The sequence below is a fragment of the Eulemur rufifrons genome, chromosome 24, assembly GCF_041146395.1.
Source record: "Eulemur rufifrons isolate Redbay chromosome 24, OSU_ERuf_1, whole genome shotgun sequence".
Taxonomy (NCBI): domain Eukaryota; kingdom Metazoa; phylum Chordata; class Mammalia; order Primates; family Lemuridae; genus Eulemur; species Eulemur rufifrons.
In genome coordinates this window covers 27,674,272-27,691,710 of record NC_091006.1, presented here as the reverse complement: position 1 = coordinate 27,691,710, position 17,439 = coordinate 27,674,272, and the positions used below count along the sequence as shown (strand labels likewise).

General features: G+C 34.9%; 1 protein-coding gene across 18 annotated transcripts in view; it reads left to right on the top strand.

Annotated features, from left to right (window-relative positions):
- Positions 1-17,439, top strand: part of ADGRL3 (adhesion G protein-coupled receptor L3) — a 442,010-nt gene that overhangs the window by 184,988 nt on the left and 239,583 nt on the right. For 14 of the 18 annotated variants that reach the window (XM_069458535.1, XM_069458534.1, XM_069458533.1 and 11 more), the window contains 2 exons: positions 3,240-3,254; positions 5,397-6,197. In XM_069458535.1, coding sequence (XP_069314636.1) covers positions 3,240-3,254; positions 5,397-6,197 — 816 coding nt within the window. The remainder of the gene's footprint in view (positions 1-3,239; positions 3,255-5,396; positions 6,198-17,439) is intronic. The other 4 variants (XM_069458531.1, XM_069458543.1, XM_069458540.1 and 1 more) reach the window with 1 other exon arrangement.

Sequence of the window (17,439 nt, the reverse complement as noted above, 5' to 3'; positions counted from 1 at the left end):
TCAAGAAGCACAATTATTCATGGTTATTTGGATAATGTATTTAATTCAAGAGCATTCACTGAGTATTTATTATGTGCCAGGAATTGTGTGGCTGTGAAGGCTATAGTGCTGTGCTTTTTTCTTGTATGCATGCAATTTGTTTTTTCAGTGAAGAGAAGCTTCTAGAATCAGAATTAGATAAGAGGCAATGGCTGGCCAGTCCTAAATGTTGCTAAGCTTTTCAACAACAAATTATGTTGCCTTGCCTGTTTTTGTTATGGGGGTATGATTTGTGTGTCCTTGTTTCAGCTTATATTATAGGACTGTTTTACTTCAGTCTTGAAAATACCAAATAAGTGATAAATGAGCTATGGCCAGTCATGACATGGGCAAGACCATAATAATTTTCTCCAAATCAGACCTGCCTAATAAATCTTAATTTTGAGTAACCAGCAAGTAATAGAAGCAAGCTTTATTTACTCTACAGCTTATGCCAATTTCTCTAAAATTAGACCAGGAAGGAAAATTAAAATCAAAATTTTATCAAATGACAGTTGAAATAATAGAGGTTAAGGCTCTTTGAAAAATGAAACTTTCCATTAAATGTAGGATAATATTTACAAAATATAGTAAATACCTTATCAATACTTTTTGTCACTTACCCTATCTTCCTCATTTAGTATTTGTTGAAGAAAAATATCATTCACAAAAGATGTTAAGATATTTGCCATCAAAAATAAGACTGGGTTTTTTGTGAAAGAAGACTAAAGTGCTGTGAGTGTACATTTTATGTTTTTTTTTTTTGTTTTTTTTTTTTGTTGTTGTTGAGACAGAGTCTCACTTTGTTGCCCAGGCTAGAGTGAGTGCCGTGGCGTCAGCTTAGCTCACAGCAACCTCAGACTCCTCGGCTTAAGCGATCCTACTGCCTCAGCCTCCCGAGTAGCTGGGACTACAGGCATGCGCCACTATGCCCGGCTAATTTTTTCTATATAGATTTTTAGTTGTCCATATAATGTCTTTCCATTTTTAGTAGAGACGAGGTCTCGCTCAGGCTGGTCTCGAACTCCTGACCTTGAACAATCCACCCGCCTCGGCCTCCCAGAGTGCTAGGATTACAGGCGTGAGCCACCGCGCCCGGCCTCATTTTATGTTTTAGAATGTAAATACCCCATATATAATTCTCAAAAGTATATATATATATAGAGAGAGAGAGAGAGCGCGCGAGCGAGCGCGCGCTATTTCAAGGAACTAAATTGGTTCTGGAAATTTCTTAGTAGGGCAGTAGTTGAAAAATGTCAACTTAGGTCTTTTCATCCCCACCCTCAACCTTCATTGTAATGGTCCCTAAGTCCAAACTTTTGAGACTGTTGGATTAAATAATTTTTTAAGGTGCTTTGCTATGCTTCTTACAGTTGTCAGTCAAAACACAGGTTTATTAGTATTCTGGTCTAAGCATGAAGTGCATCTCCTGGATAAAGCTTTTGACTGGCCTATAGTGAGTCATATTGTCCAGTAAACACTGTGGTTGCTCAATAAAGATTAATTGAGGATGATAATAAATTATGACAGTATGATAGAGTTGTAAAAAGAAATACTGTTAAAAATAATATTTGTAAATTAGTGAGATGAGGGATCTAAAATTTGATAACCCCATTTGCAACTTTCTAGGCATACCTTTTACTATATACTAGTTTTTCCTTCTAACGTGTGATACTGAGTTTTCAAAAAAGTCATGAGAGAGGCCAGGCATGGTGGCTCACACCTATAATCCCAGCATTTTGGGGAGGCCAAGGCAGAAGGATAGCTTGAGCCCAGGAGTTTAAGACCAGCCTGGGTAACATGGCAAGACCTTTTCTCTACAAAAAAAAAAAAAAACATTTAAAAATTAGCCGTGCATGGTGGCATGCACCTGTAGTCCCTGCTACTTAGGAGGATCCTTTGAGCCCAGGAGTTCGAGGTTGCAGTGAGCTATGATTTTGCCACTGCACTCCAGCCTGAATGGCGGAGTGAGACCCTGTCTCCAAAAGCAAACTAAAACAAAAAAGTCGTTAGAAATGAGTATGGTTCTGACAATAATTGAAGACATATGATCTTAGATCAAAGCACAAAAATCTCATCCAAATGCAATTACCCCAAACGGTATTTCTCTTTTGTTTTTGAGACTTTGTTAGAGTTTTAAATGTATTTATTGTGCATAATATCTAAGTTCATCCCTTCTGCTGAAATTGCCTTAGTATTATATCATTTGTAATCAGTAGTTTTTTAAGTTTGTGTGAACCCAATCTTCCCTGACATTTTCATTGGTCCCTTTTTCCCATTAGGATGTAGGCAAATTGTCTCTAGTGGGACAAATGTTTATCAGATAAAGATGTCACTGGATGAGTTTTGTGAATATGTTACAACTTCCCAGAATTTTCATTGACTTGTATTGATCAGTACCTTAAAAATAATAATAGAGGTACATAAATAGGTACATAAACATAACATTTTTTACAAGTGTATGTTGATTCAGTTAAGAATTTCAGAAAAGGCCAGAACTAGTGGCTCGTTATTTATATCAACCTTCTGATAATAGATTGTTCTGAAACACAGTATTTTTCCATGATATATCAAATACTGATGTGTGGGAGGTAGGAAATTTCTTTAGTAAGGATTCTAAATTTATTTATTCAGGGTAACAGTATTCCAAGGTCACGTGTAGTCTCATGAGGTGCATTTCTCAGAAGACTGATAAGCTATGGAAAATGTTAGGCCTTAGGAAATGAGTTGCAGTGTAGTTTCTTCTGAAGATCCATTCTTTGAGATGCATAAATAGCTAGACTATTACGTAAATAGTGGTATCAACTGTAATATTTATAAGTGACACTGGCCAAAGTATATGAAAGTTTTCTGTGTATAATTGCTGACTTGTCTTTCAAATGGAAATATTGTTCTAATTATGAATATTTCATTTCCTATGTTTATAGTTTGGAATGGTATGTTTATTCAATCTGACCTGACAATTTTTGATAATTGACAACTTTTGCCTTTTTTTCAAAGTTCGTATTGTATTTTAAAGCTTATAACATGATTTTTTAAAAAATAATTGTCTTAGAGAAATGGGTTTTATGAAAACATATATCATTCAATAAAGCAAGTGTGAGTGAAATAAATTATTTACATTCAGTTTGGAAGAGGTGAATAAAAAGTGCTTGGCCAATACCGTACCATTAATCTATTCTCTTTTCTCCTTTCTCTCTTTACTTCTCTCTCTCCAATAGAAGTGGAACAAAAAGGTAATTAAATACCTTTCATAAATTATATACTATTTATAGGCTAAGTTATTTAACAGTTTAACATTTAGTTACAATAATTTTGTTATTAATTCTTATCTATTTTATGAAAATTTATTTACTACTTCTGCTGCTCAACTTCACTTTAATCTGTATTACTGACCAGTGCTGATTTGGTCCTTTCATCTTAAAATAGTTTAATAGTGTAAAATTTTCAACAGTGTATTTCATTTCTCTTCATTTTTAAGTAGTTAGAAATCAAATAGATGGTGATGGATAGTAATTGCTTTAGATTTGTTTTTATTTCTATACTAGATAATTTTCTATAGTTATGGTGTGGTTTCCCCTGTTGCATTAATTTTTAACTATTGGGAGGAAAAGGGAGATGGTTTTCTGAAGTACCCTAAAGCAAATTACTTTAATAATCAAGGGCTGATTATTAACTTTAACATAAAAGCTATATAAAATTTTGACAACAATGGGTACCTATCCTTTATAATTATGGCAATCATATTATTTAATAAAAATCTTGAGAAATTCTTAATAATCACCAATATTATTATTGATGATAAAATAATGTTGGCCATTTATCTTTGCTGTGGAAGATTTTGGTAGTCAGATTTCCCCCCCATACTTTTCATTTCTTTAAAAGTAATACTTTTGGTATTTTAATAATGTACTTTTCTTTTCAATAATCTTCAATACCTAGCTGAGTTTCATCTTTCTGTTGGATCTGTGCTTATAGTTTCTGTTAAAAAGCTGATCACTAATTCTGAAAGAATAATCTTTTAATCATTAAAAATGGGTCAACATCCAAATTATTCGTAATTTCTTAATTTGTCTACCCAGTACACTTAGAATCATTTCAAATGTAAAAGTGGATGGCATGATTATTTTTCAGTGTGTTTGCTTTGCAAATAGATTAGAGCAGTGTTTCCCATAGCAGGTTCAGCACAACCCTGTACTCCAAAGAGGCTCTATAAAAAGGGTTCCATGATTAAATTAGTTTATGAAATTTGCTCAGCCTCCCCACTTTAACCTTGGAGATTCACTAATGTACCTAAGCTATTAGAATCTCTGCCACAATTATATTTAATATGATATTTCTTAAACGTGTGACTAAGGATCCCTTTTTTCTTTCTGGGTATCATCTGACTTGAAACAGGTGCTTCAAGAACCATCCTTTGGGAAACATTGCTTTATAGCCCCTTCATTACAGATGAATCAGCCAATCTGTCTTATCACACTCACACAATATGCTACTGAATCATACTAAAAATCAAGTGAATCAAATGATTCCTGCCCATTTTCATTCTGAAGTATGAGCAGCAAAATATTATAGCAAGTAATCTTGTTTTTTAATGCTCTTTTCATGTAACAGAAAAAGGTACATGTTTTTAAGTTCCAATACTACTGTATTTAACAGGACATTTTAACTGATTAAAATCTAGATCTTTGGTTCTTTTCTGTAACCTTTCACCTTTTCTTCTTTCCTTATTCCTTCTTTCCTTTCTTTTTCTTCCTCTCTCTTTTTCCTTCCAGTATCCATCCATCACTCATTTTTAATTGTGTGGGTTGCATGCTCTGTGTGTGTTGTAGCAGTTTTGAGAGCCTTTTTGCTAGAAGATTCAGTGGCCTATATTACAGGGATTTTAGTTTCTTTTATTTTTTTCAATTTATGATGAAATATCCATCTGTTTGATAATGGTAATTATTAAGTAGCTAATTTCATCAGAGTGAAAACAATATGTTTTTGTTTCCAAATAAGATATGTTCTTTAGTGAACTAATAAAAATATTGTATTTAAACTTTTGTATTTGTTACAAGTCTATAGAATACATAGATATATGTCACATCTGATGCATATATCGAAAAATATTATAACACATGTTTCCAAAGGCAGAAATCACAGGGAAGTACAGCTACTTGTAAAAAGGCTAAATTTTTTTTGGTAAATGAAATCAAAATGATTTTGAAAAGAAGCCAAAATTAATGTGGAAGAATACTTTGTGTTCTCAAAAGAATGCAGCAAAATAAGTGGTGGTGGGTATCTCTTATTAGAGTTGCATTCCATTTGGTGAAAAATAAGAATATGTGACAAAAATATTAATATATTTATTATTTTAACTCTTTCCCTTCCAACAGTTTTTCTTTGTCCTGGACTACTAAAAGGAGTATACCAGAGTGAACATTTGTTTGAGTCCGACCACCAATCTGGGGCATGGTGCAAAGATCCTCTACAGGCTTCTGACAAGATTTACTATATGCCCTGGACCCCCTACAGGACGGACACCCTGACTGAGTATTCCTCCAAGGATGACTTCATTGCTGGAAGGCCAACTACAACCTACAAGCTCCCTCACAGGGTGGACGGCACGGGATTTGTAGTGTATGACGGAGCTTTGTTCTTCAACAAAGAGCGCACCAGGAACATAGTGAAGTTTGACTTGCGGACTAGGATAAAGAGTGGAGAGGCTATCATAGCAAATGCTAATTACCACGACACCTCCCCTTACCGATGGGGAGGCAAATCTGACATAGACCTGGCAGTGGATGAGAATGGGCTATGGGTAATCTATGCAACAGAACAAAACAATGGCAAAATTGTCATTAGTCAATTGAACCCTTACACTCTACGGATCGAAGGGACATGGGATACTGCGTATGATAAAAGGTCAGCTTCCAATGCGTTTATGATTTGTGGGATTCTGTATGTGGTCAAATCTGTATATGAGGATGATGACAATGAGGCCACCGGGAATAAGATTGACTACATTTACAATACAGACCAAAGCAAGGATAGTTTGGTGGATGTACCCTTTCCAAATTCATACCAGTACATTGCAGCTGTGGATTACAACCCCAGGGACAACCTACTTTATGTGTGGAATAACTATCACGTCGTGAAATATTCTTTGGACTTTGGACCTCTGGATAGCAGATCAGGTAAGTTCAACTTTGGATCGTACTCTCTGTGGAAATACTTAGTTCTCAATAAGTTTATTGTGCATTTTGATTAGACTTTGTGGTTCTTTCTTCTTGCCTGTGTACCTGAAAATTGTTCATTATCTTTGCATCTGCAAAGGGGTGCTGTTAATCGCTTTCATCTGTAAAAAAGTATAACTGCAAGAAACTCTGCTATGCTCAGACCATCTCCAATCTTTAGCCGTTTGTCTTTGAAGGGCATTTGTCATTATCAGCTGATTAGTTCTCTGTATAGCGAAGTGTGTAAAACCTTAGCTAAAATAAGAATGCCATCCTGTCTAATTAATTGGGAAATGCCTGCAGAAGTACTGTCTACTTGGAACATGTCAAAGGGTTAACTTGATATTATGCTGCAGGAGTCCAGCACCAATGTATTCACTTCACCGAGAGCATCACATATGACCTTCCCCATTGGGAATACGATCAGTTTGAGTGTACCTACACCTGCGTGAACCTAACTGATATACAGGGGAAAATGTTCATAACTGATAAGTTCAGAAAAAATAGATCTCAATTTTTTTAAGAAATGATAATGCAAAACACGGTTTTGAGTAAGCTTGAGATACTTAATTTCAATTCTCTAAACGTGTTCTTTTCCCCTCTAGAATATACTGTTTCCTTTTAATGTTGTTTAAAGACAGTCATAAATAGCTTTGCATTTTTTTCATTTTTATTTACACAACTGAGCACAATTATCTTAATTTAAAGGTTAAATTTTGTGACTAGCCATAATAGTGTTCTCCAAGATAAAGTATAATAGAAAACTAAGATTTAGGTGTCTGATTTTTGATAATAATATAGCAATACAAAAATTGAATTATTTTTATCATAGAGTTTACTTGTTAACATTTCCCTTTCCACATTATTTTTTTATCATAATTTTACTAGCTTGCTATTCTGCTCTCTAACTTAGTCCGTTATGTGCACATCTTCCTACAGAACTAGATTCTAAGTTTTTTATGGCCAATGGCCTTGCCTTACCCATCCTTTTATTATATTTTTATCTGACATTATTTCTGTCTTCTCTGACTCCAGTGCAATACATTACATATATATAAGTAATGCTTAATAACTCTTGTTGAATGAATGAATGGCTTTCTACTTCTTATTCAGATAGAATGACAAATTAGTGACATTTTCTCTAATCCCTGAGAGGCTTCAGTCAGAGTGACAGCATTTCTTCCCACAATCAGTAATGCAGATATTATGCTGAACTGGCTTTTATGGAAGGAAAAGCCTAAATATGCAATAGCAACAATAGCAATTTCTCCTTACTAAGTCCTCAAAAAATCTCCTGGACCAACCACATTATCTGGCCCACTGCTGTACAGGTAAGGTTTGGTTTGGTTTTGTTTTTTGTGTGTGTTTTTTAAACCCAATATACTCTGCAATTTAAAATAAGAATTCAATCATCTGGAGTATTCTAGGAAGACAATTCTTTCAGAGCTGTGACATTCTTAAACTAAAATTTATATTTATTTAGTGTAAACTCTGTTTATGGATGGTTCTGAGCCTTGTTTGACTTCAATTGGAAGAGGAAATAATGTCTAATTGCCTCAAAAGCAATAATAAATAATAACTCATCATGTTTTCTTTTTTTTTTTTTTTTTTTTTTTTTTTTTGAAACAGAGTCTCACTCTGTTGCTCAGGCTAGAGTGAGTGCCGTGGCGTCAGCCTAGCTCACAGCAACCTCAAACTCCTGAGTTCAAGCGATTCTCCTGTCTCAGCCTCCCGAGTAGCTGGGACTACAGGCATGCACCACCATGCCCGGCTAATTTTTTCTATATATATTTTTTTTTAGCTGTCCATATAATTTCTTTCTATTTTTAGTAGAGATGGGGTCTCGCTCTTGCTCAGGCTGGTCTCGAACTCCTGAGCTCAAACGATCCGCCCACCTCGGCCTCCCAGAGTGCTAGGATTACAGGCGTGAGCCACCGCGCCCGGCCTATGTTTTCTTGTTAATCAGTGAATAAGGGCCAATGACATTACTGATTCTATGTATTTAAAAGATCATAAATTATTTTTATTTAAAGTAATTGGTTAAAATGAATTAGCATTCTAGGTTTTGATTTGATAAACTGAAGCAAATTCTTAACTCAGTTTTTATAAATTATCCTTAAAGAGTAAAATGATACATGGTATCATTTTATATTTAAGGACTTGCCAAAAAATTTTCTAGCATACTTCAATAAACTTATGAATATGTATATATTAATATATAGATGGAGAGAGAGAAAGTCATTGTAATTGTGGACATAAAGAAACATATACTCATTTAATTTTATCTATTTGTTTGTTTGTTTATGGGAGTTAATAAGGGCCATCTTGCCTACATGTTCTAGTGCTCATATTTGTTAAAAGCATGTTATTGAAGTGGCAAATATTGAGAAGTGATAAACTTCAGCTTTCAAAACCAATTCCTGACTTAAGCCAGGAGATTCAGTTTTCACTCTTTTTGAACAATTAACAAGACTTAATCTGTTTTACAAATAGTGAGAGATTTCACCTGCATTAAATTTGTCAATATAATCACAAAAATGTAACAGTTTTCATGCATGAATGCTCAAATTAAAAAGCTGGTACTTTTGTATGGACTTATTGCAGTTTAAAGGTATAAAGAATAACTATAGAAGTAAATTTTATGTATGGTATATGTGGATAGGAGAATTTCAATTAGACTTAATAGAGGCTGTTCATCTTACTCCACACAGTTGCAGCTGGGTGTTTTTCTTTAGTAAATTACATTGACATTTTTCACAGAAATTGTTTTTGGTGAATTCTTGTTGCCATTTTATTATGGGTCTTCTTATGTGTCTATGTACAGAAACCCTCAACTTACTACAAATATTCTTAGGGTCACACACTATTCCTAAATCTATAGACTCGAAGTATGTTTGCTGTTGCCATCCGTTGGTAGCAGGCTGTCTTTTTGCTCTGATTTAATGATAAATATATTCCAGTTAATAGAAATTCATCCTTTTGAAGGTTTGATGTAAAGGGGTATGTATCTATGTTTTACTTCTGCTGTATACAAGTCATCTGTGCATCAACAGATCTGGTGTTAGAAGATAAAAGGCAAATATGTTTCTCTTGGATATATAAAAATCCTCTGATGATATTTACACACAGGTAGCAGATGGTTGTGACCATGAGCGTTTGGGAGCCTGAGGACCTGGGTTTGAATTCTACCCATCTCTTGGTTGAGTGTGAGCAGTTGCTCGGCCTCTCAGTCTTAATTTTCTCAACTATAAAATGGACAAAACACCTACCTCAGAAGATTATTGTTAGCTTTTCATGAGATAATATGTAATAGGCAAAATAAAGTAAATATACACCAACCCTACAAGGACTATTATTGTCCACATTTTCTAAATGAGGGACCTAAAGCATTACAGCTCAAATAACAGTCAAAACTTGTCCAGCTATTAGTGTCAGGCACTCTGTAGATATAAACATAATTCAAATTTCATACTACCAGTTAATTACCATGGATTTGTACCCTACAAATTGTATCTGCTCTTCAACCATGAAATCAGATGTTTTGTTGTTTTGTTGTTTTATTTTTACATGGGTCATTTTGAAAGTCTGGAGTAGTAAAACCTGAGGAAGAATATGAAGAAAAGCTTAGCTCCTCGGTAGTATTCTAAAAGTGGTTTTGGAAGTTATTTAATTCCGGTTCCTTTTCCTAACACCCATGCCCAAATTGTTGTCATATTTTGTGAAGTTTCTGTTTTTGTTGGGGTGCAATTACATGAATGTAAGTTTGCATTTTTTTTTCAAAGGAAAACATCTTGGGGGCTGGTACAACCTGTGAAACACTGTTTTTTTAAAACTCATATTTAAGGCTGGGTGCATTGGCTCATACTTATAGTCCCAGCTACTCTGGAGTCTGAGGCAGGAGGATCACTTTAGTCCAGGGGTTCGAGGCTGCAGTGAGCTATGATGAAGCCACTGTATTTTGGCCCTGGTGAACTAAAAAAAAAAAAAAGAACCTTGTATTTAAAATGTTCATTACAGACTTTATGTGAAGTTTCTCCTGGAAAAGTTCATTAACAAGCCTGTTCTTCTGGGCAAAGTTTAAAAGAAGATTAAAATTTGTTTCCTATGTTTCTCTAAAAACATTATTTTCAGAACCCTATCCTGTCATCACTTACCCTGCATGATATTAAATGTAAAATTGCCAGCATTTCTGTGGCTTGTCAGCATGAAATTAGTGGAAAAGTAATTCAGAATTTATTTTGATACTGCTATCTAACACCAAGAAACAATTATATTAATACTTGCAAATAATTTCTTAGAAATGAATTTTAGTAATATAATTATAATTCACACCTTAAGGAATATGCAAATGCAAAGAATCTTCAATTTATAAAAGCTTTTTGGGGGAATTAATTAGACTTTGATTCACATCAAAATAATCTTGTTGATATTGTTTTAGTCATTTTTATCTACAAATTTTTAGAAAGTGCCTGATAAATGGTAGATGCTCTATAAAGATTTGTTGAATGACTTAATGATAAATGAATTATAAAATATATTTTTAAAACCTGCTTTTTCAGTGTATTAGGTGAATTGAGACATTATTTTAAAATTTGTTTTATTATGTGTACACTGCTCAGGTAGTCATCTTGACTTTTTGCCACACACTTCTGTAATCTAAGAAGTTTTATTGTCGCTCAGTCATCTTCCCCACCCCCAACCCTTCCCTCCTCCTTAACCCAGATTGTTGTGTACTTGGGTAATCTAAAGGAAGTTTAGCAGGTGTTAAAGAGAAGCACCAAAGCACATCAATAACTAACCAGCTTTCTTCCAGAAGTAATTAGAAGAATTTAGTTAGTTGTCTTACAATATGGAAGGAAGTGGGCAACAGTTTAATTTTATATTAAGAACATATTTTCAAAGTTTTCAATTGACACATCAGAAGCATTTTTTCAACTTAGAGAAAATGGAAACTATATCATGTTCAGAAATGCTTAATAATTGTGTTCCATTGAAAATACATCTTGGCCAGGCGCAGTAGCTCATGCCTGTAATCGTAGCACTCTGGGAAGCTGAGGTGGGAGGATCGCTTGGGGTCAGAAGTAGGAGGCCAGCCTGAGCAAGAGTGAGATCCCCCCATTGCTACTAAAAAAAATTAGCCAGGTGTGATGGTGCTTGCCTGTAGTCTCTGCTACTCGGGAGGCTGAGTCAGGATCACTTAAGTCCAGGAATTTGAGGTTGCATGAGCTATGATCATGCCACTGCATGCTAGCCCAGGAGACACAGGCAGACTCTGTCTCAAAAAATAAAATAAAATAAAATTGTATCTGAAGCACTAGTGACTCAACTTTGGACACCTGTATCAGAAATGTTTGTAAGCATTAGCACTTGAGTATAAAGTACATATGAATGTGCTTCCTGTGTTTTTCTGGTCAGAGCACCAGATCTAGAACTATCAAATAGAGAATTTTCTTCAAATATGCTTTTTACTGAGCTATTTACCATCGTATAAAATACAATATGAATTGTATATTTATTATTGCATTCAATTGGCTATCTTTTGTAAGGTGTACATTTAGAACCTTCAAATAATACTTAGCTATTTCACAGGTTGCTTGAATGATTCTCAGATTGGCATCGTATCTCTAAACCTGTGTGTTATGTCTTGATCATATCTGGTGTGAGAGACTCAGATAATTGCATCATTTGCCTTTAGCTATTGTTAGTGACTGGTTTTGCTGACTTTCACCCTTAACTCTTCTGTCTCCCAAGCCACCTTGTACCAAATTAATTATTCATTAATAAAGAGGAATGAGATGTGAGGTATTTTCTTTGACTCTTATAGCTAGTTTCTAAACCGTCCATAGAAAAATCTACATTTTCCTTGTCAATTATACAAATGTTTTCCAGTATTTCCTACTGTAGGAGGAGGAGGAGGAAGTTGGCTCAAGTTGATAATAACAGGCAGAGAAGCCCATTCCAAAAATTTCCTAAAATTAGTATGTCTAACAGATCTAAAAATCTGTTTGAGATTTTGTGAAAAACACGTCAAGCAATAAGTACTAACAGTAGAATGATAAAGATATGTAGCTACTGTCTTGTACCTACTTTTCTGCTTCCCAAATGCAGCCCACATTTTCTGGAAAGCCATTTCCGATTATGTAAATGTAACCATTCTTATATATGCTAAAGATAGTAGAATCAAAACCAACAACAAAAAGCCTACACACAACAGTTTAACAATGAAGATATGGTGAACCTTCTGTCCTTACAATATGCTAATTAAGTGCATTTGTGTCTCCAGTAAACGCTGTGGCTATGTAGTGATGAATAAGAACTTTAAACACACATGACACCTCGTTAAAATGTAATTTTCATATCATATATCTGAGCCCTTTACTTTGACAGCTGAGTAATGTGAGCGCTGGGCAGAGAATCCTGAACATTTTGAAACTGTCACGTGTTTAATAGGTAGCTGAAGCTGCTTCCTGAACGCTTTGGTTAAATATGGTGCATCCTTGTCAGAAAATAGAGCCTGAAAGTAGTAGGATCTTAAATCAAACTTGTCCTCAGCCGATGGGTATGATTCCCTCACAGTTCCACTTGAGATGCCACATCATCTCTAAAGTATAATTTACATCTATCTTAGTAGCTGAGTGAACTTTACAAAAAGAAAAAAAATAGTCAGCAACTTGTTGCTAATTTCAGCCCTATCTGTATTTTTATGCATCAGCTGTTTCCCTGTCTTCAGATGAGCCCCCTCTTTTTCTTTCCAGAGCTTCTTCATTGCCTGTAGTGACAGCTGCTGCCTGAAGGACATTGCTGCGGCTGATTTCTCAGGAAGCAAAGCCAAAACTTGGAAAATCTGCAAGAGCTATTCCATGGCCCCTTAATATCAGCTGAACGTTCTCTTATGTTTTTTTTTTTTTTTACCTTTACTATATTTTTCTTTCTTCTTAATTGAGGGTGAAAACTTTCCAGAATAGCATCGTCTGCTTTTCAGGTTCTGAATGTAAAAACCACAGTCCTGTCCAAAGCAAAGCTAAACCTGATTTTATATAGCTGAACCCAGTGTTTGCTATTCATCTAATATCTAGGTGACCTTCCTAATAGATGAGACAAGAGGCAAGGGATAAAAAAGGTTCACACATGCTGTAACATTCATTTTTTCCTACAGAGTGATGTCCCTGATAAATGTGTAATTACTAGAAAAGTAACCTAAATCATTTCTACACGTAATTCACAGTCACAAAGTGATGACTTATTTGTGAATAAGCTTCCCACTCACACCAGCTGTCCTTTCTGTAGCCATTTCACTGCTCATTAGTGGGTCCACCAGAGGGCAGGCAGGTGGAACTGAAATAGTCTTGCTGTTCTTTATTAGCACATCTTGTGAGGGTTGGTAACAGTGGCAAAAATAATGATTATCTAGGGAGTTCCACCTCAGAATCCTGTGCTTCTACCCATATTAGCAGAGGTGAGAATTGATTCGATTATATGGCTGTTAAAATAACAGTCTGACATTTGCTTCAATTCTCTGTTTTTAAGAATTTTAAGTAGTGTTCAAGTACCTTAGACAAGGGTTGACACACAATAGTATGAGGTTTTAAGCACAAAAGTAATTACTTCTTAATAACTACCACTAGAAAGCAAAATTTTCAGGGAATAATGATTAATGACTAAATAATTCAAGCTTACAAAAATGACAGGCAAAATCCACTTTACTATATAATTACATGGGATGAGACATATTGTCATATTTTCCTGAAAACAAATGAAGAGCGCCTCTTTTTATTTCCTTAAAAAGAATTCTGCCTGTTCTTCTTCATGCCCTTCAATAGTACAAATTCATGGCCAAAACTTTTACATCTATTTATCCCAGTGAAGATACAAATCAAGGTTATCTAGTGCTTTCTATATGAAGTTCCTTGTGACTGAAGTATTTTAGCCTTACAATTAATTTTTTTTTCCAATAACGTTACAAAAAACAATTCTGCCAAAAATATACCAGTGCAAGTAATGAATTAGGTATCTGTTGACATTAATATTTTTCTAATAGTTTTTTTTCAGTGAGAAATGTCTTTGAAGAAACTTTTGTCTTTGAAAACAAAAAAATAGCACTATATTTAGAAACACTGTTAAAAATATAATATATACTGTTATTTTTAAAACAGACTTTTCAAAATCTCTGATAATTTTGCTATTAGGATTCATATTAATATATTAAACAGAAATTTAGACTCATATTTTATTGAAAAACCCACAGAGGGACGGACCTGAGTGATGATAGTCTGTGGAGAGGAAGTTTAAAAGTAGAACTGGAAGAATGAAGAAAAGCCCAAGATGAAAGAGGAATTCATGCACAAAATCAGATCTGCTGTGGGCAGTAGAAGCAGGAAGTTGAGATTGGGTTTAAGTTAGAAGCCAGGTGATTGATTGATTCATTCGTTTTGTTTTGTTTTGTTTTGTTTTCCCTGTTTCTTTCACTTAGGAAATAAGTCTTTAAGTATAACTGAGGTCAAGTACTGCTCTGTGGTTACAACAGTGAACAAGGCAGGCATTGGCCCTGCCCTCCTGGAGCTTAAAGTCTACTGAAAACAAATGAGAAGAAAAAGAAAGGATTGAGAGTAGTGGCTCAAGCCTGTAATCCTAACACTTTGGGAGGCCAAGGCAGGAGGATCTCCTGAGCCCAGGAATTTGAGGTTGCAGTGAGCTATTGTGACACCACTGCACTCTACCTGGGTGACAGAGTGAGACCCGGTCTCAACAAAATAAAAAATAAAAAAAAAATGAGAAGAAAGGAAGATTGTAAAAAAGTAATAGTATCCTGAATTATTTATTAGGTGTTTTCTTTGCTAGCCACTTACAAAGATGATCAAATTTAACTCTAACAATAATCGTGCAAAGAAATCATCATACTCATTTCCAGATGAAGAAACTGAGGATTGGAGAGTTTCAGTAACTCAGATGTCACATACATAGTCCAGAGCTACATTTAGAATCCTAGTCTGTCTGACTTTCTACTATGTCATGTTGCCTGCATCAGTGATTAAGAATAATACAGGTGCCACCACTGAGAAGCAAGGAGAAAAGCAGGAAGGCAATGTGTGTATCCTACAATTGAAGTCAAAGCAGATAAGCTAGAAGAAGCAAATGCGAGGCAACAAGGACACATCAATCTTGAAGTAGAGTAGGGACAAGAAAACAGTAACTAGTGTTGTAGAGCACCACCATCCCCTGCCAATTGTGCTAGGTTTCACAAACATATTTAATCCTTAAAAACAAACAGATGCAGGGGAGGGAACTAAGATTCAGAGGTATAAAGTTTCCTGCCAAGAGAAACCCAGTTTATAATTATAGATTTAGACCCAACTCTGAATCATAAAGCTGAAATATTTCATATTTACAATAGAAAAAAATATAATGAACACAAGCATAAGATAGAATGTGATAGTGATGTATGGATTGTGATATGTGTTGTGTATGTTTATGCATTAACGTCTCAGAAATATTTGAAGGAACAAGTAAACTGCAGAGAGATTCTAGACACTTTGAAGGACTTTAGAGACTTGAGAACTGGATCTTTATTAGATTGAAATGTAGCATATATTTTTCCATTTTCTTAATTCAGATGTATTGTTTAATAATACTTTCATGTTTATTATTTGTGACCAAGATTGGCAAAATCATAGTAAAAATGGTGAAAAAGTAGAATGAAAAAGGAAAAGAAAGGAAGAGAGAAATAAAGGGGGAATAAACATATTTTTTCTTTGAAAATAAATGGACAAGAACTGAATGAGTTTGCTTTCTCCAAAAGGAAACAGTGAAATAACATGCATTTTTCAATTTTTAAAATGTTATTTCCCAAGATTGTTTTAACTAAACTCCAGTGGCTAATAATTAAAGAAAAAAATGATAAATGCTTATACATTGCTGGTTAGAGTGTAAAATGTTATAATCACTTTAGAGAGAAACTGGGCAATACCTATGTAGGGGAAGAAAAAAAATCTTTGCTTTCTACCCTTCTAGCTTCTCAGCTAGGGCTTTGTAACCAACAACAGATTAACAAGAGAAAAGAGTACAAATTTTTGCTTTTAATTTATTTGGTTAAAGTTCTTCATGACATGGGAGCCTTCATATGGAGATAACCCAAAAATGACAAAAACTAAGTGTTTCTATAATAGGCTTGATGAAGAATGCAAAGTGAAAGAAAAATGTGATAGGACAAAGGGGTATGAGTTAAGAATAGTAAACTGGGGAAATTTGGCAAGTTGTACTCATTCAAATTTCTCCCAGAAAAGGATTCTCCTTTCCTCTGGGTATTTGAAGAACAACTCTTGCGTAATGTTCTTATGAATTGCTTCAGGGGAAGGTCAGAGGTACCTTCCTGCACCAGCCATTTCTCAATTTCTTCAGCTGAAAATACTCAATGTGTCAACGTACCATATTTCAGGATATTATACACTGAACCCCATCATTCTCCCATTTGAAACTTCGTCCAAGAAGTTTCACAGTCCATAAACTGAGTTGGTAGATTGTCTTATATCCCATTGAACAAATCTCTCATTCCTGGGAATCGGTTAGTCCAGTTAAACAGCTGTGTCTCATTTCAGTGGAGAGTGTAAAGGGAGGGACAGGGTGCCCTCATACTCCTCTATATGGTGTAAGCAATAAGGCATTTAGTAAGGAGCATTCATGGAAACAAAAGGAAAACAAAGATTAATGATTAGTACAAACTATAAACTCAGTTTTTGAGTGCAGAAGGCAGTTAGTCAAGATTTCTGATTGTTTGGTTCTAAGTATCCTTAGATGGTGGAGAGAGAATGTCAGTATCTATCCAAGTATTTTGTGGCTTGCAGTTTAAATGCTGTGGTGATGGCCCAGTCATGATTATTTCTCAGAGCAGAGCATGGAAGTTTCTAGTCTTAACTTGCAGGGCTTCTTTAGGTATTCCTAATAACGATCTGAGCAGTCAGGTTTTAGCTCTCAGTGGTGCCAAGTCAAGAGGGTGAGAGAAAAATTGGAAATATTAATTTGAAGAGTTATATTCGGGTATTGGAGGAAGCTAGAATAATTGAGCGGGATCCAGTTCAGTTTAAAGGTCAATAACAAAATTTCAAAGACAATGAATAGGAATAAATTCTAATAACCCACAGAGTGTGCTATAGCTTTCCATTGGAACATAATTTTATTCTATATATTCACCCGCGTTTCTAGCAAAGAT